Source organism: Bombus vosnesenskii, unplaced genomic scaffold (genome assembly GCF_011952255.1).
Source record: "Bombus vosnesenskii isolate JDL3184/JDL3185 unplaced genomic scaffold, Bvos_JDL3184-5_v1.1 scf7180000013267, whole genome shotgun sequence".
Classification (NCBI taxonomy): domain Eukaryota; kingdom Metazoa; phylum Arthropoda; class Insecta; order Hymenoptera; family Apidae; genus Bombus; species Bombus vosnesenskii.
Genome location: NW_022882927.1, coordinates 6,732,295 through 6,756,016, shown reverse-complemented (window position 1 = coordinate 6,756,016; position 23,722 = coordinate 6,732,295). Strand labels below are relative to the sequence as shown.

The 23,722-nt window shown below is 37.3% G+C and overlaps 1 protein-coding gene and 1 pseudogene across 3 annotated transcripts in view; one reads left to right on the top strand and one right to left on the bottom strand.

Annotated features, from left to right (window-relative positions):
• The window catches only part of LOC117230410 (protein neuralized), a 113,681-nt gene that overhangs the window by 16,904 nt on the left and 73,055 nt on the right, over positions 1 to 23,722 (bottom strand). The window contains exon 1 of one of the 3 annotated variants that reach the window (XM_033487840.1): positions 12,429 to 12,588. The exons of the other annotated variants lie outside the window; for them this stretch is intronic. Coding sequence (XP_033343731.1) covers positions 12,429 to 12,525 — 97 coding nt within the window. The 5' untranslated portion in view covers positions 12,526 to 12,588. Of the gene's footprint in view, positions 1 to 12,428; positions 12,589 to 23,722 lie in introns of those variants that run through there. 3 annotated transcript variants of the gene reach the window in all.
• On the top strand, positions 13,285 to 14,862 carry LOC117230412 (annotated as a pseudogene).

Genomic DNA, 23,722 nt, shown 5'->3' with positions numbered 1-23,722 from the left:
TATCAATCTATGTGCTATCTGAACAATGAGACACCGTTAATATCGAGGATGTATTTATGATCAATAAAAACCATATTTCTTTGAAAAGAATATCTCCTTCTGTGCCAGAAGAACCGGAAGAATCTTTGATGCAATTTGCAAGATAGAATTGCCAAAGATACCCTAGAAAACATATAGTAGTCCGCACACTACGACTACCTTTAAAACTCGTCTTCTCTCAGTTTAAACCCGAGTAACTCTTTCTTTTTAATTTTAGGAGGAATAAGAATCAATTTTCTTCGTAACGAATTTTCAATCCATCCAGAAAACATCCACATCCACGCTGAAGTGTCCAACCTCTCCCAATCCAATCTCACCAATCCATCACCCACTCGAAACTCGAGCAACACCAGGCACACGCAGCTATTCGTCAACTGCTGAAAAAAATATCGTGCAAAGTACAAGCAGCCCTGATTCATCTAAAACTCGCCACCTCAACAACCCGTAGCTAATATATATAATAAATAAAAGAAATAACGATTCAAGAAAGCAATAGAAAAATAAAACAATAGAAAATATACTGTCCTGAGTGCCCCTCCGCATTTCAGAATCGTTTAAGCGTCAAACTTGTGTCTACCTTTTATTGTACACCATATTGCTCGAGTAAATCCAGGCTAGACATCATGTTCCATTCGCAGTGACCATCCTTCAGGATCGAAGAGGCGGCGATTACCAGGGTCTAAATGAAATCACGGTTACTTCGGCGGCACAACGAACGAGAACGACGATGAGACGCAACGGTACACGTCGCCGGATTCCCACGCTGAATAGTGGACTGCGTCAAGGAAATCGCTCCGAGGAAACACGGCTCGGTGTGGATAATCGTCCAGGACTCGGCAACGGCCGCGTGTCCCGTTCAAATCGCAGAGCGTTTCCCGCGTGAAATCGAGCGATCGTCGCGCGCCAACTGTCGTCCATCCGCCGGAATTGAATCATTGTACAGTGAGACCAGGTGAGACCTTCGTGCTGGGTGGTAACGACCATGATGACGCACAGATGAATAAATCTTTCTCTCTCTTTCTCTTATTAGGACTTTTCTTGCGATTGTTGGAGGAAGTCGAAGATGAGGAAGATGCTGGATGTTTCGTAGAATATGTAATAGCTACGTTAAAATAGATGATACAAATTTTCGATTGAAAATAATCATGGCGATTATTTGGAGAACGACAGATTGAGATGTTAGGGATTAACAAGATGATTGGAAACGTTAGAGTCGAAGGATGAAGAATGAAAGAGTGGAGTTAGAATTTGAAGAAGGCATCTATAATAGTATAATTTTGAGCGAATCTTTCACCGTTATCGGTTTCCATCGATGCATTTTTATTATGTTTCCTCGGTTACCTTCCTCTTTCATCTGATGTATTTATGAAGTCTTCCGCTGTATTAATCAATTGTATGTGCATATCGTCTGATCGCCATATGTATTGTATGATTCTTCCTGTTTCGAGGCAGCAAGAATCTTAAGTCACTTTTACATGACGCAATGTCTCGTTTCACTGATAGTGTCAATGACATCTCAATGTAATTACGAGAACGAATAATTCATTTTATATAAGATACTTTTTATATACAAACACAAACGTGTTTAATATAACTTCAACAATCTTACGACATCAAAAAATTATTAAAATATCCAGAATCCAACTGAAAAAAATTTCCCACCAAATCTTCGATATACGAAACTGAATGATATTGATAAATGAAGGAATAAATTCCTCTTTAAAATACATCTGTTTCTAAAAACCATTGCAAATGGAGAATCTCAGAAAAATATGTATGTAACCAAATTAACAGAACAAAGAAGAGCACGTGATTAGCTATAATTAAATAAAAAGGAGTTTGATCTTCGTGAAAAGATGCGTCTCGGTAGCAACTAGCGAGTATACGCTTTGAAAGCTGGTAAATCGATCTTGAAACGGATCATCGATCAACTGGACTCGTGCAGCAGACGCTTTTACGATTGCGGCGGGGTCATAGTCGATCATCGCGAATCTGGCCCCTTGACCTCGACCCTATCGATCCCCGATGATCGACGCGGGAACGTGAACACTGTTAATAAGCGTCACATGTACGCCTGGTAACATATATGATCCTATAACTGCGGAGCAAATCTGATATAAGGGAGATCGATGATCCTACGATGCCCGACAAAGGAGATTTTTTAATTGTTTAACGAGATTTAGTGTCTGATAATTAGCGATAACGTGTTTCATTGTTGAGTCATAATAGGAGTAATAACTTAGCCGGGTTTGCTACATTACAAATTGTAATATATGTAAATTAATGTGTATTTATGTTAATTCATTGATGTATACATCAACGTGTATTTATATTAATTTATTAATATATGCATTAACGTGGATTTAGATTAATTTATTGATGTATGCATTCAGGTGTTGTTTTGCAACAAATGCTTCGAATTTAATACTAGTTTGAAAATGAATTTCGTACTTTTGTCTTAGAATTACAAGAATTTGTATAGAATGCGGTTGGTGCATTATATGGGTGGATAGTATTTTCTAAGATTGCGATGTTTTTCGATAAACGACTCAGGGGAATGAAGAAAGCCATCTCTATCTTGTGGTCTGAGACCGTAGCACGGGTTAACCGCAGTCCCATACAATTAACATCTACTTAACATGTAAACCACTGCATCCTGTTTTCTTAATCGGCGCACAAGATCAGACTGTCATTCTCGTTGATACGAAATCGAAAGCACCTGTGTATACCGATAGCTTCGAATGATTATTAATTTGTTTTCTATCTTAATTAATCCAACATTTTATGCTATCAAAGTTCCCATACACTATCTAATTAATTAAAGTATCATTTAAATTATCATTTAAGATTATCCAATGAATATTTTATGATAAGTAATGCAATACTAATTCTTCGATTTAAATTTATATTTTCTCCAAGAAATTCTCGACTGGTTAAAGATACACTGCAATTTAAATTATAGGATTGCTACAAATAAAAGGAGTAACAAAGTTGTACTAACATAATTCTAATTTTGAGAAAAGGTCAATCAGATTTTATCCACTAAAAGAACCCGCAATTACAATTATGGTTTGCAATTCTCGGCAAACCATGGGCAATTGTACCAACTTGACAGCGAAGCTTGTAAAGAAACAAGCCACCGTGAACAAAGTAATATCATTGTGATCACGCTAGATCGTTGGTGCAACGAGGCCACTACGCTTCTGCGCCCGATTTTCGCGAATCCCAAAGCTTCGTGACCCTGACAAATTACGATTCTCGCGGGCTGGTCACAATAAAACCCGACCAATTTTTCCCTGTTCTCCTTCAGGCATGTTCAGTGTTGGATGAAATTGAGCTGCGTTCTGGAACCGGTTGGTGCGAGTTGGACGAATCGAATCGATGATTCTACATACACGTGCGATTCTTCGAGAAATCAAAACGAGCCCGAGGTGAATTCCCATGTGGCCGAATATATTGGTTGAAGAATATGATTAGGCTTTCTTCGTTCTGCCGGAGAGCTTTTGGAAAATTTTCGAGAAGCAGGTTTTCACCGGAGGATCACAGAATTTCGAAAGAATTGTAGAAGTAACATAAGTAAAGATTAATGGACATGTTTTCGTGTATTTGAAAAGGAATGATCGTCAGCTGATAGAGTTTGTTTAGTATGGAGAGAGATTTAATAGAAGAGTTCAGTGCAAGAGTGGTACAAATGCATTTTTCCCAAAAATAAAGCTACAAATTTTTGTGAACAGATTTAGCAATGGGTTTAAATGTTTAGGAACGCAGAGATTTCTATACGAGTGTCGAACTTTACAATTTTTTGAAGTTAAAGATTTTCTCACCTTTCCTCTGAATTATCGTGAAAAATAATATTTTTAGAACTGTAGATCCTGATTTTTCCCAACTATTTGATATTGCATAAGCTTGACAAACTACCAAATATAATAACGGAGAAGTATGTATAATAAGCCTCATTATACTTGTAACATTTTGTATAAGGAAAAGAAGTGCTGAAATAGCTAAAAGTCAATTATTATGTACAGGAATTATTTTCTTCCTTAAAAGAGCATATACTTTTTAACGAAGTTCTGGAAGAAAATCTTAAAAAATAACATTGGTAAGCGCAGAACTTTCAGAATAAAAATAATGATACGAAAAGCGATAACCACAAGATCACCTGTCGTTGAATTAACGGTACAGCCGGGAAAGAAAGCGTTTGCCAGGTGAAAGTGAGCAAGAAAGCATAACAAAGACACGCTTAGCCGTCTGTTGATTTAGTGGACTATAATTAATGCCCGATGATGAAACGAACGAAAGATATACTTTACTTTGATCCTATTCTCGTTACGAGAATGTTCCAGTGATCTACCATCATTCCACGAACTATTAGCATAAAATCTTGATATCGATCGTCGATGTTTCTCATGAAATAATTGATCCACGTTTGAATTTAAAATAGAAGTATATCAAATCATTCGATTACCCTACTTGTTACAAAAACTGTAACATTGAAAGGGACATTTAACAGATTGTAACTTATAAATTCTTACGCGAATTAAAACTCCTGTTCCAAATATTAACGAACATGATCAAACAACTTTCCACGAAACCAGACTGGTCAAGTACACATTTACATTTAATAATCGTCCTTTAGAACGCGTTTACAAGTCGCTGGACCATCGTTTGCGTGCAACAACGCGTTCAGCGGATTTAATCGCGAGCGCGTTTCGCCAGTATCGACCGATAGCTCGCGTAAATCGCGAGTCAATGAGAGTCTACGCTAGTAATTGGTCTATGCCCGCGCCTATGTTGCCATTCGCCGGTTCATCTCGTGGGAAACTCGTGACACACATTTGCACGGAAGTGTACCTCTTGAGGATCCTTGCATCTGACGCGTACTCCTCGCGCGCATTCAAAGATCCTGCGATCTTCGATCGAGAAAACTCGATGCTACCGAACGACTACGCCTCTTCACTATTTCAAGTTTGACTACTATTTTCCTTTCTTTCTTTTTGTGCGAGCATTTCAAGTACCAGCCTTATTGATTATTTGGAATGTTGCCTGTGGTGATTATTTCAAACGTTATCTGATGACTATGTATTTGTGATTGTGACACGTAAGAAGATACTACAGTGAATAAATCATTATATAAATTGCGAATAAATCATTGTAAATTATTACTATAATGAATAATAAATTGCAGATGCTCATACATTTAAAGAGTTTGTAAGATGTTTGCACATTAAGGATGTATTTTTCAAGATGATTAAGAGGGTCACTATGAACAGTTCTGTTCAAATTAAACGGACAGAAGCGAAGAAGTTTGTAACACCTGTGTGATATCACATAAAGAAGAATCGAATATACACAAGGAATGAATATAAAAATCACGTAGAAAACGATCTTTTAAGTATCTTAGAGCAGTGTATATCAAATACTAAATATGAAATTTCTGCAGGAACTTAATTTCTTTAGTTGTGCTCGCAAAAATATTACACGCACATTCACGGTTTAATAAAAAGTAAATTTCGTTTTATTTAAAAAAGTTGCAGTTTATCGTTATATTTAATTGCGTTAAAATACATAGCAACTATTACGATAGAATCCACCGAAGCTCCGAATGTTCTAATTTGTGGCTTCAAACAACAACTCAAGCTTCCAGCCGAGCGACGATCGATCGAAAACGTTTCGTTTCTAATATACAGACGTTCTAACAGCAATGCCAAGCTAGAATACCACGTTACACGCCACTACACCTACCATTATCACCGGTGCCAAAGTGAAAGTAATTTGTTACATAGGGAGTTGGAGCGCCGATGTAACAATGCCCGACCGCCTCCGCGATGTGAACGCAATGTCCTTTGCACGATGTAAATAAACGGAGCCTTGACCGAGCCAGCCACCCTCCGCCTCCATTGACAGTAATAAGTTTCTATTTCTGGGGCGCGCGAAAAATCTCTAGTAGAAAATTGCGCTCAACTGACGTTTCCTGCTGCTCCGTTCGTTCGACGAACCCTCTTTATCGCCAAAGAAAATTGTCGTGATAAGAAGAGTGGTCCGTTAGTGACACTTAGACCTATCAGTAGCTTGTCAAGAATTTATTACCCCTTTAAAACCATTAAAATAATATACGAAGAATAATATATGAAGACATAAATATATTGATTTGTCCAGATTCAAATGATAGGTACTTTACAGAAGGCTGTTAGGTATATAAGGATAGAATGGAAATGAAGTAATGGATATTTATAGGAAGATACTACTTCACTGAATCGATCATCGTCCATAAACCAATCTGTATACATGAATTGACTGAACCTAGTTTCACAAGCCACAGAAGATCGCCAAACCACTGCCAGCAGCTCGTCGGCCAATAAACTTTGATCTCGATTGAAGCAACGAAAATCTGGAAAGGATAATCTCATGGCTATTACGGTGAATATATTCTGACGAGCTGTCTGTTTTAACGAAGAGATCGTCTGAAAACCGAAGTACATGTACTCGCAAGTAGATTGCGAATATTTATAGGTTGCGAATTCATATTTTTATGCATGCGACTGAAAGAGTAAGAACTACCCGAAGATATATTTCATCTTCTAAATATGATAACAAATTCTTTACGTCAGATATTTCATATATTTTCGTACATTCGGTGCATTCTATAAATTTAAGATCTTAAAATTTCCCATAAACGCTTCTACATTTATTCTTATTATCAGAAATCCACTGTAACCCTAGTCTAGAGCTACCTCGATAGCAATGAAAGCAATCAAACTTTAGGTGTTCCATTGGTCAGAACGATTCGTCAGAGAACACGCATCTTCAACACTACGACCTAACGCAGCGCGCATTCAGCGATTACGCTTCGCTTTTCGTGGCGACGGTCGCGGTCTAACCCGGTGGAATCAGCCACTCCAAGTACTGTTAAGCATCCGTGGCACAAGTGCCACACCGAGGAAGTTCCAGTAATGTTCGCCGTGTGTCGAGAGCAGCGTATACAGAGCCAGGAGGGGCCTTGTTCCCACGCCCGACGCCGTGATCTTTGCCGAGCTACTTAGTCCTCCGCTAGAACGAGCCTCTCCTTCCCTTTTCCCTCCGTCGTTTCTTTTCTCTCGTCCTCTCTCGAGATCTATGGCCGTTCCGCTGCCTGACTCACCGAAAGGTGAACGTTGCTCTCTGTTCTCCTTGCGACAGAGAACTCTCTCGCTCTCTGCTCTTGCCCGCTATCCTAAGACCAGAGGATATACACCTCCTTCTTTTCTTGCCCCGCAATGACTATGTGGGTTACATAAGGTGGCAACGCGCGAGCCTTGCGGCACGTTCGTGTAATAATAACGCGTACCTGAATCGGTGAACGGGAACGGGAGCAGTGGTGGAGGTGGTGGGATGTTTAACGAACAGGAAGTCGCGTCTCAGGCTCTCAAGGATGTTTCTGGTTCGGGATAGGATGAGGAGACTGGGGTGTTTTGCAGAGAGGCGTTGAGAGGGTTATTTGGACACTGTGTTGACGTTCGATGAAGTTTTGCTGATCCTGTACAAATACAGTGGCACTCCATCGTATTTATTACAATATTTACTTACTAATGAATTGGGCAAGTTTGAGTTGAAGATAGATGAAGCAGATTTAAGTAAAACATAGGTTAAGAAAATTTACGATTAGGTTAGTATGTAACTGTTTTGAGCATAAAAGATATTAAAGGATGAGTGTAAAGAATGGTAAGCCAAACCCATTTCTATGATAAAGAGGTCGAAATAAAAGTAAATTATTATTATTATTAATAAATTGGGTCAAGTATATGGTTATATATCATCATACATACTATGGAAATTAAATTTTAATGCTGCTCGCATATGACTACAAAAATTGGGTACTAAGAAAGGAAATGAACAAGTTGGTGAACAAACGCTTCAGTGGGAAATAATGATATGTGCAAATCTTTTTACTACTAAACTAAGTACTATTAAGTTACATATTCTATATCGTGCTTTTAAATTGTTCAACAATGTTTGAGATAGAGAAAAGTGGGGAAGGATTGTCGTCGATAGACATGAATTTTTTCTTCAATTTTATGCTAGTTCAAAATTCTTTGAGGTAAAGAAAAGCAACTTTCTGTTGCAACTTTTCTTAAAACAATAAGAGTCTCTCTGTCTATCAAGAAACTTCGGTTAAATGAGAGATTAGAGTAGTAAAATTAATAAGTAATTCTCCAAATATATTCTCAAAATACTGGCCATCAGAATGCAATTTTGTGCTACTATATGACAGGGAAGCAGTTGCAAGAGGCGGAGACTTGTACGCATGGGTAAGAGACGATGTTGGATCGTAACCATGCTGAGAAAAACAGAAGCTTATAAGAGAGAAAGAGAAGCCACAGTCTATGTCCATATGATATCTATGATTAAAGTAATCAGAGAAAGAAGGGAGAAGCTGCATCGCGTGCACGTGATGCACGTGATCATAAACAATCGGCATATTAAGCTAACATCTACACGCGAATGTAAATATGTCGAAATGATTAGAAGCGTGCAGGGTCTTCGAACTCGGCAGAATCGTCGGAATGCCAAGAAAATCGGTGTACACCTTCGATCAATGTAATCTCGAATCACGAAGGATAAACCGTCTTCTCGATCATCGACTGGCTTGCACGCTTCAGAGAGAACTTATCGATCGAATCCGAACAACAGCTATAATTTCATGAAGATAATACACATATTTTGGTATCGAGAATACATGCAACTTCTATCTACAATTTAAGTTTCTCAATTTTTTCCGCTTTTTTCGAAGATAATTAATTAAAAGTTTACTTTTGTTAATTGCGTATAGAAAGAAACGAGAATAGTTTGAGATCAGAGATATGAGTTTTAAATAAGGAAACCGGAGAAATTTGAAGAAGAATGATATTAGTACTGTTATCTGAATTCCGTGTAGCAGTCTGTACGAGGAATGTTACCTGGTATGTCTTGAAAATTACCAACGATGAAACTACGAAATTAATGTTCTTATTTGTGTGTAGCAAACTAGCACTAGCCAATTTAGAAGAGGCTAAATTAAAATGATAATTATGTAGCAGGAATTTTTTGGAGGTACGAGAAATAAAGTATAAATAGTCAGTCTACAGAACTTCGCAATTAATAATTAAGATACTGTAAAACATTATTTCTTAAAGAAAAATTCGAAAAATTCTTATTACCTAATAAAAACTTTCCTTTTAGCATGTACAATTAATTCCACGTGTTAATTTCCACATAGTTAATTTTAATTAATTAAAATTCCATACCCACTTTTCACCAAAGCAGAAGAAACATTCCACAATTAACATTTCACGTTCGTATTTATCAAAAATAGCACCTACTCTTCATCATTAACAGAACCATCACATTTCGCACTTGTCGCTGAAGAAAAGCAATTCCTAAATTCCAAAACTTACACCATGAACTATTTTTGCACCATTTTTTTCCCTCCTTCCAGTGTTCGCCCCCTAATCATTGCCAAATGTTGCAGCACAAAGGTGTTCAGGGAGTTTCACCCTAGGGACGCGAACCTACCCCTAGGAATTCGCGCGAGAAATGCCCCAGGACGACAAGTGCATATTCCCATCGCGGCGCTTTTAACACGGCCACCATCGTTGACCAAGGAACAATCGGATTAACGAAGTTAAACGATGGGGTGGCCATCCCCTCCGCCTTGCATCTGTCGCGTTTCGCACGTAGAGGCTCGCGGAGATGTTGCGGGGGTGTAGCTTCGTCGATAGGAAAATAACAGCCGGTTTTTCACCCTGACAGCAGATTAACTATCGCAGACGGTGTAGAAATGAACTTGAAAGGGGTCGTGGATAGTTTTCAGGGGTGGTTAATGATCGACGAACGGTGATGTGGTTTTCTTTCGAAATATCGGATCAAGCATCGTTCCGTGGCTTATTAGAGGATCAAACGGTGATGTTGGTTTGAAAGGTTTGAGTTCGAATGTATTATACATTGAAATTGAAAGATTTTTAGAGGATTTGAAGGGTAGTTCTAGATGACAGATAGTGGAAGTTTAGTGTAAAATTGCTAGTCGATGTGTGGACTGATCTTGATATTGGAATATTATCTATGCTAGAAATAGTGACGTATTGATATTATTGTCAACATGGATTTCAATTTTGATAACATTATATTGCGCGAACAATTTATCAGTTCAGAATGTAAAGGACGAGATTTTTACGCCAGATCTTTCATCTAACTTGAAAAATCAACAAAACGATGATTTTACTTTCTAGAGATAACAATACTGCTAAACGTCATAATGTCGGTGAATCACATCATCGCGTCATTAACCAAATACATATAATCTTATAGTGCTTGATTCTTTAATTTTCGAAGAATTGTACGATATCTTGGATACCTAATATCTTTCCTTTTTCTAACTAGTTCTCTTACTACACTGCACTAACATATCGTGTAAAATGTATTTTTTATGCAGCAGCATCAGAGAAAATGAATATTTCATTTGTGTGCGCGTTCAACGAACTAATTAAGTTGCGAACAAGCTAATTACCATCCGTTCACCTCTGATTAATTCTAACATAGACGCGTACCACGTTTTCCAATAGTCTCGCGGGAGTCTGATACTCTCTAACGTAATTTCTGGCATTAATTAATAATTATCAAACCGCGAACCTAAAACTTTCAGAACCATTCGGGATTAGGCTAATTAATCATTCACGTAATCCTTATTTGGACTATACCTTCCTACTATATCATTCTTATTAAGGTAATTAATTATTAATTTTGAAGCTTCGAGACATAAAAGCAATTAGTTCGTTGTTGCTCCTCTTAATGTGTTAAAAACTTGCAGAAAAGGAAAGCTCATGGAAAATTATAACACGATTGTTTGCATAATTTGTAACTCGTAACGTAGAATTCGTTATGTAGTTCCTATTGTTTCCGGCGAAAGAGATTAATAAAGTCACAGAGAAAATATTAATAATAGCAATAAATTTCAGAAAATGCGACGCTTTAATAAAATTTAGTAAATCAATTAAATTTCAGTAAACTTGGTTTTAGTAAAATAAATCTTCAAATTTACAAGTACAGAAAAGAAAGAAAGCCTTTTCTATTAAAAACGCAATCGTTAAATAGGTTTCACCAGGGTCAAACAATTCATAACGCGTTGCGAACGATGACTCACATGCGCGCGCGCGATAGCTAATGAAATTCCACTTCCTCGCGCGACAAAGAAAACGCATGTCTCGCTTGTTGTTGCGTCGAGTCGTGCCTTGTGCGCTAATTCCATCAACTATCCGGTCAACCAGCGGATCCTTCAGGTCGAGAAACGCTTAACAAACAATATTCTTACTCATCGTACGAAAACATAAAAAAAGATACTGACTATCGTTCATTATAGTCACATGAAAAATTCACATGAGGGAATAGAGAAGCAGGAAAATCACGATTCACGTACTACAATGTGTTTTACGAACCGGTTGAGAAGAGAGTAACTCGGTCTTCTATTCTTCCTGATGAAAGAATGCTAGATTGAATTGAATATGGACGTTAGGTCGAAGCTTTAGAAGCAACTGTGAATTAAAAACGAAGGCTGGTTATTATAAAGCTTGATATGTAGAGTGGTTTGTCGAATTTATAATACAAATTGGCTTGATTTGTTCATTATTGATTTGACTATTATTGTACATGTGTAACATAGCTAAATAGTCTATTAGAAATTGTAGTAAGAACTCTGTGTTATGAAAATTGGATGTAAGATTTTATTAGTACTGAAATATGTATTAGAAGATTAATAGTTAGCCATTTTGTGAAGCTGCTATTAATAGCTGAAATTAAGTATATGCGATAAGATATAATCGATACGAACCTGTAATCATATCTCATCAAGTGCGACAAATAAATTGTACAAGTTATTAAATATTCGTATAAAATTTCCCATTTATAATTAAAATATAATGAGTAATTATCAATTTAATTGATGTAATAAAGAGGGCTGTAAAATTATTATTCATAATTCGATTTGCCGCTGTAATTTACTGCTACTAAATCATTTACTAATTTATTCATTATTTATTGCTGTTATATACAGTTTAAAAAAATATATATAAACTATATCGATTAAATTCGTATTTATTAATAAATGTTACAAAATAACGAAAAAGAATGATAAAAAAATTAAGTTGAATGTTATTACATAATTATATAATTTATATTGAATAAAGCATATAGGCGACATCTGTAACAACTCTACATCTGTGACATGGTGTATAACCGTTAATGTATTTATAAACGCGTAACGCGCGTGGCAGCACACATGTGGGACACCGTAAAAATACTCGAAATCTTAGCAGGAGAGATCGCTTATAACGAGGACGAGGGGGATGAGAAAAAGAAGACGTATAGATATATTCTATACTCACCGAAGACATTTCCTAAGAGTCTGAGCCGCGCCACCCTAGTGGCTGTATTGACGGTTAATGGTCTCCGTGGTCGTTGACAAGATAATGCCAGAGCCATTGAGAATAGTTACCAAGCACGCGTTTATTGAAATTCAAGAGAAGCCCACGTATTTCGAAGAGCAAGTCCACAACAAAAATATGCTCCTTTTAGAATTTCCTCGATTGCCTCCTTGGATCGAACTTGGGAAATGGGAAAGTAGACCTCTCTAAGTGTCCCGAGCTGTAGCATTTGTTAATTTGGTATTTTCTATAATATGAATTCGATAATCAAACGCTAGGCGCGATAATGAAACAGTTTACGACACGCTTAACCTGGAAAAGTATAATTTTGAAACACTAGAGCGTTTGAATATTCATATAACTTTCTACTATTCGTATACGATGATCCGATAACATACTTTTTCGATTAATAAGAAGAAAACCTCGCGAAATGTTATCAAGTACTCGTAGTAATTATTTCGAAACATGAATTTGGTTCGTTTACACCCGATACTCTAAGCAAAATATCGATCAACGATTCTTCGATATTAAGCTTTCTCAATATCGCGTTACAATTTCGAAATACCAAAGTATTTGAATATTTACCATCTATTCGTACACGATGATCCGTCAACATAGTTTCTCGAATAATAAGAAAGTAAAATTCTGCGAAATATTGTCCAAATATTCACACTAATTGGTAATTGTTCCACAAAATGAATTTGACCCGCTTGCACGCAACACTATATGTAAAATATCGATCGACTATTGTTCGATAGCGAGGTTTTCAATATCGCGCCACAGCTCGAGATCTCGAAAAGGAACTCTAAAGTAGGAGATGGCGCTGTGAGAAAAACAGAAGGAAGGAACGAAGACTACCACGCGACCGACCCATGTTTGTCACCTGAGTTTTCTCGCGGTTGAATAAGGAGAAACGGCAAAAGACGGGGGAGGCCGGAGGAAAGGAGCGCGAATTCACGCAGAGAAGCCAGGAAAAGGCGGACAGCTTGAACCAAGCCACTACAACGACTGGCTTTCGTTGCAGAAGCAAACTCCCCATCTGCTCTGTTCGTTGCTGCCCCAACTCCCTGCTGTCATTACATGGTTGTGTATGTGCGAGCACGCCCTTGTTCGTGTGAATATGTGCGGTTACCAATACACCTCGGCAATTCGTGCGTGGCGGCAGGCGGACGTTCTAACCTCTCGAAGCGGAAAGGTTGCGGTGAAATGAGACGCTATATATCTGCAGGATCTCACCTTGCGGATATCTCGTTGATAAGTAGTTACCTTATCTACCATTGCCCAACCGAAGTTCGAAGAACCGCTACACAACGACAGCCATGAAAACTTTAGTACAAGTGAGACAGCGATCAAATTCGCGCGGTCGGTAATTGATGTATGTTTATCGCCGCATAGAAATTATCGATAAAGAAGAATATTATGAAAACAATGAGAACCCATGAACTGAACTTGTATCATCGGGTCAGAAGTGCTTCACGACGGTTTAGGATAAAATAATTGAATTGTGGAGAATTTTATTTCAATTTGTACTTTGCACCTTACGCGACAAAGACGTTTGCGTAAAATATACAACACAAATTAAAGTCAAATATGTTAAATTGTCAGCAGTTAAATATGATTTAAATATGTGGACTAAACTTTAATTGTAGAGCTGCATGAATATTATTGATAAATTTAATATAATTCTTTTCTTGTGTTTATTTAGAATATTTTTTAAATTTTTCCATAAGAAAATATATGTTTCATTTGATAATTTTTCACATTGTAGGAAAATATAACCTCAATAGGATAGGAGAGAGTTGCATAAGACATGCTCACTGATTTAGAAGAATAAAGTGGTGGCATGATTTTCCTAAGCTCGAAGGAGATTCAGACGTAGTTAAGAGAAGAACAGAAAGTCGAAATTTCGAATCTTTCTTGACCTAGATCTAGACTTTTCAATAACGATCTCGATTGCAGGCAGTTGTACGCGTATGTATATATATTACAAGCGTCGTGTGCAAACGTACAAGGAGGAGCGTGTATGTCGCAGCTGCAGCTGCCTGCAGGAGCGGAACACTGGGCTTTAGGGATGGCAACGGTTGTGCACCACCTGGCCTTAGGAAGCCAGCACCGGGCCTCGGCATTGGCGTAGACTCTACTTGAGACGAATGACCGGAAAAAAGGGGAATAGAAGAGTACAATAGAGCAACGACTTTCAAAATTCCGGCACCCTCCTAAATAGTCTGACAACCTTGCAAAAATCGATCGATGGCTTTTAGAAATATACTTATGCTTAGGAGATGCAATTTACTGCTATCTATAATTGCATAATGTTAAATAAAAATTAATAGAACAGATTATTAGTTAGTTAGGAATAATATTCAATTAGAAAAATATTTATATAATTTGAAAAGTAGGCAATATAAATTTCCTATAGACTATGATTTAAATATTAATTTAATATTAAGAAAGTGTTCAGGTGTCAAGATTTCATTTTGCATAAAAATGTTAATTGTATTAAATTAATTAAACTGAATAAATCTGTTAATTTGTAATTTCTTTAAAAATAAGTGGATGAAATTTTAGAATTCGTTTTTCTAAAGATAAAAGTAATAGTGAATAAAAATAGATCAGTTTGAAATACTACAGGCAGGTCTATTTATAATACACTGACATTTTGTAATGGAAAATTAACTTAAAAATTGTTGGCGTTCTTTATATCATATCAAGATGCATAAAAATAATCTGTAACAGACACATTTGTTAGTGAAACGAGTTTTGATTTTCTTTCTCTAGTTAACATATTTTCGGCTGTAGTTTTAAGTTCAAAATCACATCTGTACATTATTTGTCACAAGTAGAAGCTGGCGTCTCGGAACTACCAGTCGATCTATTTCAGTGCTGTACAGGAGTCATAAATTATAATCTATATATCTAGCAGACAAATGTTGGGAAATGTGTAATTTAAAAGACAATAAACAAAACTTTTATTAGAGATGCGTGTGGTTTTAGTCTAATGAGTATAATTATTATTTCACAGAAAAATAATTTCATAAAAAAAATACATACTAAAACTAGTAAACTTACATGAAATATATCATTGGACATATTTTTGGTTATTACGTGAATTATGTATGGAACGATTTCCTTTACAAGTTGATTCTTTATGCATCGATGGAAACGAAAAGCTTTATTGACAGATGGGCTACGATTCATTACGTTGGATGCACGACAAATGACGCAACACACAAATTTTCCCGCTTTACGAGCCAATAACTTTCACGGGGCATTACCATACTTGATCGCATTAATAGTCCCAAGCATAATAAGTCTCGATCGGATTAAGGGTAGCGGGAACCCCAGCAGACGCTTACGACTGCTTAATAGAAACGTTATTTCCGTGACTCTGGTCAGACACCCTCGTGGTATCCTCAAGGTAGAAATATCGCAATCGATCTTCAAATTCATGTACATTATATTCTTTACAATACGTTGTAATATTCTTCATAGTAACTCTTCATACAATAATTCTCTATAACGTAAAGCGAAGTTGTAAGATAATACAGTTACAAAAGAATTCAAATTTGAAATTAAAAAAATAAGAAAAGGGTCTGAGAATTTTTAAACACTATCACATTGAATATTTTCACGAAGAAGGAGCGGTAGGCACATGATAAATTATTTAATGGATGCATAAACATCCACAATCTTGTCAACCATAAATCCCCTAAATCCCATAAAAATTCATTTTTATCTAAAGGAAAACAGGAGTCTTTGCTGGTTGGCTCCCCTTCAAGGATCACACAAAGAATAGTAAATTCTCCCTCGTTCAGCGAGCTATATTTTCCAGAATCATGGTGGGTTCGGTTTAATTCCCGTGAAAGAAACAGGGAAAAGAGCCGAGCGAATTAACGCGTTAAGCCTTCGTCGCGAGGCGACGCGCGATTTCTATAGAATTTCCACAACGGCGAGCTAGCAGGCGGGGTTCGAGGGGCAGTGTGTTGCGCAATCCTACGCCACCCCCGCCGCCCATCCGGCCATGGGGTTTGCGCGTTGATATCGCAATAGAAGCTGTATCGATCCCGGGCCGACAGGAGACCGGCTGTTGTCAGGGGGTTGATAACGATATGCAAGCTCTATAGACACAGCACGGCTAAAAGCTCCGCGGAGCTTTCAGCCTCTGTCGCGAGGGCAGCCTCCGCACACGCGGCTTCAGCCATTTTTCGCCAAGCGATTCACTGCGATTCAGCATGGATTTAAACTCTTTCTTCGAGTATGCAAATGAAAATCGAGGAAATGTTTGAGTTTTGCTCTAGGAAAGGAAGTTGGTTTTCGGTAGCCTGTTTCCTACACTTCAGATTATTAACTATTTTTCCTATTAAGTAACTAGTTTTGTTATAGGCGAAAAAGTACATTGTTTTCATATTCTTTTGAAGATAGATATCGTCGCGACTATCCTTTTAGGGAGTGAAACGTTTGGGTTTTGGTCTGGAGGAAATAGATCTTTGGTAGCGTAGTTTTCTATATCTTTTTGGAAGGTATATAAACTGTATATACATATTTCTTAGATATTACAGATATTTGGACATTTTGTAGATTTCATTCGCTGGTTACCGAAATGTTGCGCTGTGTCATTATATCGTTTTCCTGAACGAGAGATTGAATTTTTAGTAGGATCATATCTACTACAGTGTACATAATCTTGTAACAATAATCTTGTATTTTCAAATATTATCTTATGCAGTTGTTACTAAATTGTATTTATGATTATATTATTTTTATCGAATGAAAAAGGGGATTTCTGCTTTAATGGATGGCTTTGCAAATCTGTTAAAAGCTCCATAATTTTGTATATATTACAGTTCTTAGATATTGTAGAGTCTTAGAGTATTGTATTTTGTTACCGTATTATTTTTGCTGGTAGATTGGTTTCCTGTTAAAAGTTTTGATACTATTATTCTATACATGTTCGGAATCTGCAAGAATGAACAATCAATATCTTCTTTATGCTTCGATATATCACGAAATATCAAGAAAAGCTGTTTGCTGAATCGACAACTCGTGATTGCAAGATAGCGTAAAAACCATTTATTGAAGATGAATGAAGGGAACGTTTGATAAAAATAAAAATCGAGGGAAAGCGATAAGTTTCCTTGGATCTTTCATCGCGATGGAGGAGTCATTTTTCCGGCCGAAGGGCCATCGTCCTTTGAGAATTCTCGAAAGACGAACGTATCTTTTCCTCTATGTTCGAGTCACTTTGAGTTTTTGAACGAGCTGCGACCAAAAAGGATATTACTTTGGAAAAAATGTGAAACGCGGAAGAGCGTTCCTGGTGTCGGCGGATCGATAAGCGGAGGTTCGATAGCTTTTAGAGTGTTCTGTCGATTTATTTCGAGCACTTTCCCATTAACGTTTGTCGGCGGATTGACGAACGATAGAGGCCGGAAAATCGGGCAGAGATTGGAATGAAATGCTCCACACAAGAGAACGACCGAAATAAAATTCTCTTTTAATTGCTTCCTTGTTTATCCTTTACCAGAGATTAAATTCCTTTTACGAATTATTGAAAAATTCTTGATTGATTCTTTGAACTTGGATAATTCAATAAAATAAGCAAACCATTAGCCATCTGCCTTCTTCAAAATTGTAAATAACGATTCAGATGTTACAAAAAAAAAAAAAAATGTTTAATGATTATACCTACACTTATTACAAACGGTTGAAATTTGATCGAAACCCAATGGAGGATGATGAAACACGTCTAATTTCCATACCTGCGAACAGATGGTCGATTTTGCGCGTGCTTCGGGAAAGGAAAAGGCACCTTGTTGTCATCGGGATTTGCATGTGAATTCCCATGAACACGACGTACGGATATTTTTTGTTCGTTCAGCTTCTGGCGTAGAAAGGAAGGAAGGAAGGAAGGAAGGAAGCAAGAAAGGAAGGGATCGTGTGAGGGGAAGCCATTCGAGAAACCAGCAACTTCCCCTCAGGATATTATGGCAGATGGGCCGTGAAGCTTATCCCCCTTAAGATCCTAATGAATCCGCGTGTATAATCCGACCATATTGTGTAAAGATGATTAACGTGGAGAGTAAGAAGAAATTTTTGAAAAATTCCCAGGTGTCGTGAGGTATTTCTTGCTCTTGCGATTACTTTTTAAATTAAGAAATTTTTTTCGAACAATTCAGGAGGGTTCTAAAGATTTTTACGTGAAATTTTAATCATGTAAATTATTATATTAATCAATGATTTCAATCTTTTACTTGTTTATTACGCAAAACTATGTCTAGAGGTTCGAAGTGAACAACGAAATTAGATTAATAGCAAATTCATTTCGTGTGTTTAATGTTCCAAAAGTGCTGCTCATATTGGCCATCGAACACAACGGATGCACTCGAAGTACGTGTTATTCAATTTGCAGATTGAATTTTGCTGAAGTTAACGCAATGGGAGAATTAAACAAATATTTTGAAAGTCAAACTATAGATATAAATTAAGAAAAGTATATATTATATTATAAATTAACAAACCACATAATTTACAAGCTATTTAAGAATTAAATAACCGTATAAAAGATTAGATTTAAAATGATAAACTGAACTACAAATTAAATAAACAATATGAAATAAACAATATAAAAAATCATATAAAATGATATCTACTACATAAAATATGAGCTACGTAATAAATTAACAAACCATATAATCTATAAACTACATAAAAAACCAACAAATTAAATAAACTATAAACTATAGAGAGTACTCAAACTCAAATACTGCAAAGATATTCAGATATTAACGAAATAATATTAGCCCAAACGAATAAAATACCAGACTTCCATCAGAGACAAAAAGATCACAAGCAAATAACCAAAAAATAAACCTTCCACTCCACAATCCTTCGTTACTTCTGCCTCCAATTCATTTCAAGTACCAACATCAATCTTTGAATATTATCGGTTCATTTGCATCACAAAAACCATTCTGAAATCCCAAGACGCTAACAAGTCGCCCGCCATCAAAGAAAAAGGGGTCGCGAATTACACGAGATCGTCTTGAACAAGGGTTAGGCCTAATCTCCATAGAGCTCGTTGATTAACCAGGATAATTCAATCACGACAAGCCGAACGACCAAATGTTCCTCGAAGACCGTCGAGTGGCTATTTGATGTTATCACGAATCGTCCATCGATGCTGAGATCGTTCGAGTTTCCAGACTCCAGAAGAAAAGCTTGGGTAAGGTATAATTAGAGGATAAAAAGGAGCTGGAGGAAACGGTGTGCATGAGCGGATTAAGACGCCGCGTCGGTTTGAACGTCTTTTACTCATCCAACGTTTATTGCTCTCGTTGCTGTGTTCACCGGGAACTTTCTCGGTTTACGCGGGGGTCAATGGTTCACCGTGGTTCTCAGTTTCTATGGAGATGTCGACGGTTTACTGTGCATCCACTTTTTGTGCGTCCACTTTTCCTGAAATTACGGTTTTCGTATGCAACAAATAGTTCTTTTTCTTATGCTGTATAAATATCATATTCGTATCCATTTCATAAGTCTGTTGGAAATAATATTTTTGGTCGCCCTTTTGTTTATTTCGAAATATTTTCGTAAGATCCACTTTTATCATTTCAGGTTCCTGAAAAGGACCAGCGCGCGATTTTCAATCCATTTTGTAGCAGCATTGATAAAAATAAATATGATAAATACAATGCAAAAAGTATTTCGATTATAACGTATCATTGAGTTTTTAAAATTGTGCTTTTTTCGGAGACGCTAAAGGTGGACATATAATATTTGTGCAGTAAATCACCTGATGCATGCTTTGAAAAATATTCTGAATTTTTGTCGTTGTCTGAACATTGTCTGAACTCATGGTCTGACAGTATAAATGTGTGTGTACATTTAATACTATAATTAACAGAGCAGTTACAATCAGAATGGTTTCCGGATTTTTTTAAGGGTTTAAATGATTTTGCGGAATAATACACAAAGGTGGATTTTCAGGGATTTGGATAATTTTTTAAACAATTTGTGGACGGAGGCTTGTTTCCCTTTTACGCTGTGTATTTTCTCATATATCGTTCATGTCAGTCTCCTTGGTACAAATTTCGTGCTTTACATGTCGATGTTTCATTTCGGTCCAGGAATATCTGATCGAGGATTCTGTGTTTATTTAAAGTGTACATGAAATAATATTCAAATGACTGGAGAAATAATTGAATTTCGTCGAACGACATTAAGATGTTCGAAAATATTATCGCATTTTGACAGCTTCCATACGTTTACTTCCTTCCAAATGAAATAGATAGAAATCGTTAAAACGATGTTATTAATGCGTCAACTTGGATCTACCATTTCAGTCCGCCGATGATCTTGCGAAGTCTGAACAAATTTAAATAACTTTCGGATTTATAGCAACGGAAAACCGAAAGGGAACCAGCTGCCAGCAGGATGTCGATAAAACGTAACCTTCATCACTATCAAAATACACGTGCATTGCGATATTTTGGAATTCCAGTGGTCTGTTCGCGTTTCATTCGATTGTTGCTAAGAATAGTCAATGAATTCGTTCTCGTATTCCTTTATTTTCAGAAAATTAGAAAATCTATTTCTCGCCGAATACGATAAAAGCGAAACGTTATAAGAAGATATGAAAAAAAAAAGAATAAATTTATAAAGAGTAGAAGTTACAACCCTTTTACCCTTCTAAAAAATTCCACCGCGTTATTGTATCCCTTACAATTCCTCTAAATAAAATCTCTTAGTATTTCCAAACAAATCCAACGTCACCAGGACTATTACACCGTCTTATTAAACCTTACGCGCGAACAAACCTTACAAATATATAATTTGAACACTGATGGAACTACGATTCAAACAAAAAACACTCAATCTAACCCGTTATGTCCAACAACTTCCTACGTACCCATAACTTCTCATAATTCTCCTCCTAACCTTCTTCTTCGAGTACCGCTACACCACCTTAAAATCAAACCGAAACCTCGACCCAACCTCTCTCCATCCTCTAAGCAACCATCTTGAAAAAGCTGGCGAGCAAGAGGTCTGCTCAATTCTCGCGATGTAATTAACAATTAGCGAGGATCCTCGGCTCCGGGACCGGGGCTAATTGTGGCAATTACAGCTGGTTCCCGGCGAACTTCCTGCGATCAGCAACGATAACGTCGACAATGTTGACCCCGGGTACAACGTTGTGGGCGGGTTGAAGACGCGTTCGCAGTCGCCGATCGCACGTTCGCCGACACTTGAACTCCTGACACGCGACAATTAAATCATCCACTCGTTGCTAGTCCGTCTCGTCTCGCTTTCAGGGCGCCACGCGGGATGACCAATTGAGCGTAGGCCGCGACCAATCGTCTCCGTTGTCCGCGTTCGCCGGGTTTTCACCAAGCGGACGAGGGAAACCGACAAGAATTCGACCGACTTCCGGCGATTATCGCTGAATCAGCCTGCAGTGGCCTCGGACAGACGGACGGACACGTGGCTCGCGAACTTTTAATTGGGACCTGGCTGCCAGCAAGAACTTTCAAGAGTTTGAAGCGTAGGGGGTGAGAATTTCGACGAACGAGATGGTTTCAGCGAGTTTTTAAGGGAAGAAGGCGCGTACTTAACGAAGCATCCGGGTGAACAGAGAAGCGGAGGAAGGTAAATTTACGGTTGAAGCATGGTTGATCTTCATGTTGGGTTGCTTTGGCGGACTCTTTTTGTTCTCAGGTAACTTGAGTGATTTCGGGAAATTTCTCTGCTCCTGAAGCGAAATCGCGCGTTACTCTTTCTTCCAGCTTTTATCCTTTCTCGTCTACGTTGCTCTGCGATTTGTGTATATCGATTTATTTCATTATTCCGTATATAGGAAGGGTGGCGTATAGGGTAGAAAGAAATTTGTCTACTTCAGAAGCGAAATTAGGGGGAGTTGTTCCTTTCTCGGGCATTCGCTTTTTCTCGTTTATGTTGCTTTATAATTTGTTTATATTGGTGTGTTTTATTAACCTGTACGTTCGTAGTGTTTTGTAATAAGCTTGTTACAGATTTTTGACTGATTTTCTTGCTTTAGCGAATTTTTCTTTCCCTGCGTTTAACGAGGGTAGAAAAGGTTCTTCTCTCGTATATGTTGCTTGCTGTACGAAAAATTAGTAGGTCGTTCAGTGAAGTAGAATTCTAACGGGCTACGTTCGTTTAAAAAATTGAGGTTGATCCCAATATATTCTGGTCTAAAAAGTAGAATTTCCTAATCTTTCATCTCGTTAGTAGACCGTTTGTTCTAATGCCTCGTTTTAGACGCACGCATGCAGAAAATCTGAAGGTTTCTCCGCGATAATATCGCTTTTCCTGTATAATATGGAAAATCGTACGATGATCTCTAGCTACTTCGACTCGCAGTATGCGCACCTTGATTTTTTAATCTGATAAAATGAATAATTCATCATAACCACGTACCATACGTAGATACAATAAATCTACTTGTGCTTCTGCGCTCGCGGTATCTTCAAAACATCTACAAAACTGGTATTCTCAACTGCATAATTACTCCTTTTCTCTGATATCATAATTACGAATTCAAGTTGAAACTTCTTAGAAATTTCAAGTTGTACTTCGTATTAGATAAGCGAGATTTAATACGAAAGAAGTAATTTAAGTCGTCTTAAAATTCAGAATAAACGAAATAGCATTAACAGAGGAGAAAGATAAAAAAATAGGAAATAACCCCTAAACCCAATGTATCAATATATCTGAAATAATTTCCACATTTAGAGATACAAGCGTCTGCGTATTTTATAATATTACTTTAATCCTCTGACATCTATCCATCTACAATAATTTCAACATTTCAAAGTATAAAAGCTTGTCTAAAACATTTCTTAAATTCAAAGATGTACGAATCTAAACGATAATTTTTTAATCCAAAGTAATTTCTAAATTCAAAAATATACCAGAAGCCTATGCAAGGTGTATTTTCAATTTAAAACTTTACGAAGCTATATCTTTCGTATCACCCAATTTAATTCAATTACTGCGGCTGGGATAACAATGCACTACACTTGTTTCCAAGCAACTGCTATACACGTCGAACAAACAAAAAGAGAGTGCTAGAGAAGCTGATCGAGAACACTGAGCGCGACTGTTCAAAAAACCGCCACCGTTCAATTCCCGTTTGGCAGCGCGGACGATTTCGATTTGCGGTTTCGCAACATTTGTTCCATTAAAGTCTAGAGTCGGTGCGGTGTTCCCTGGAGTAATATGCGTCTCGAGCGAAG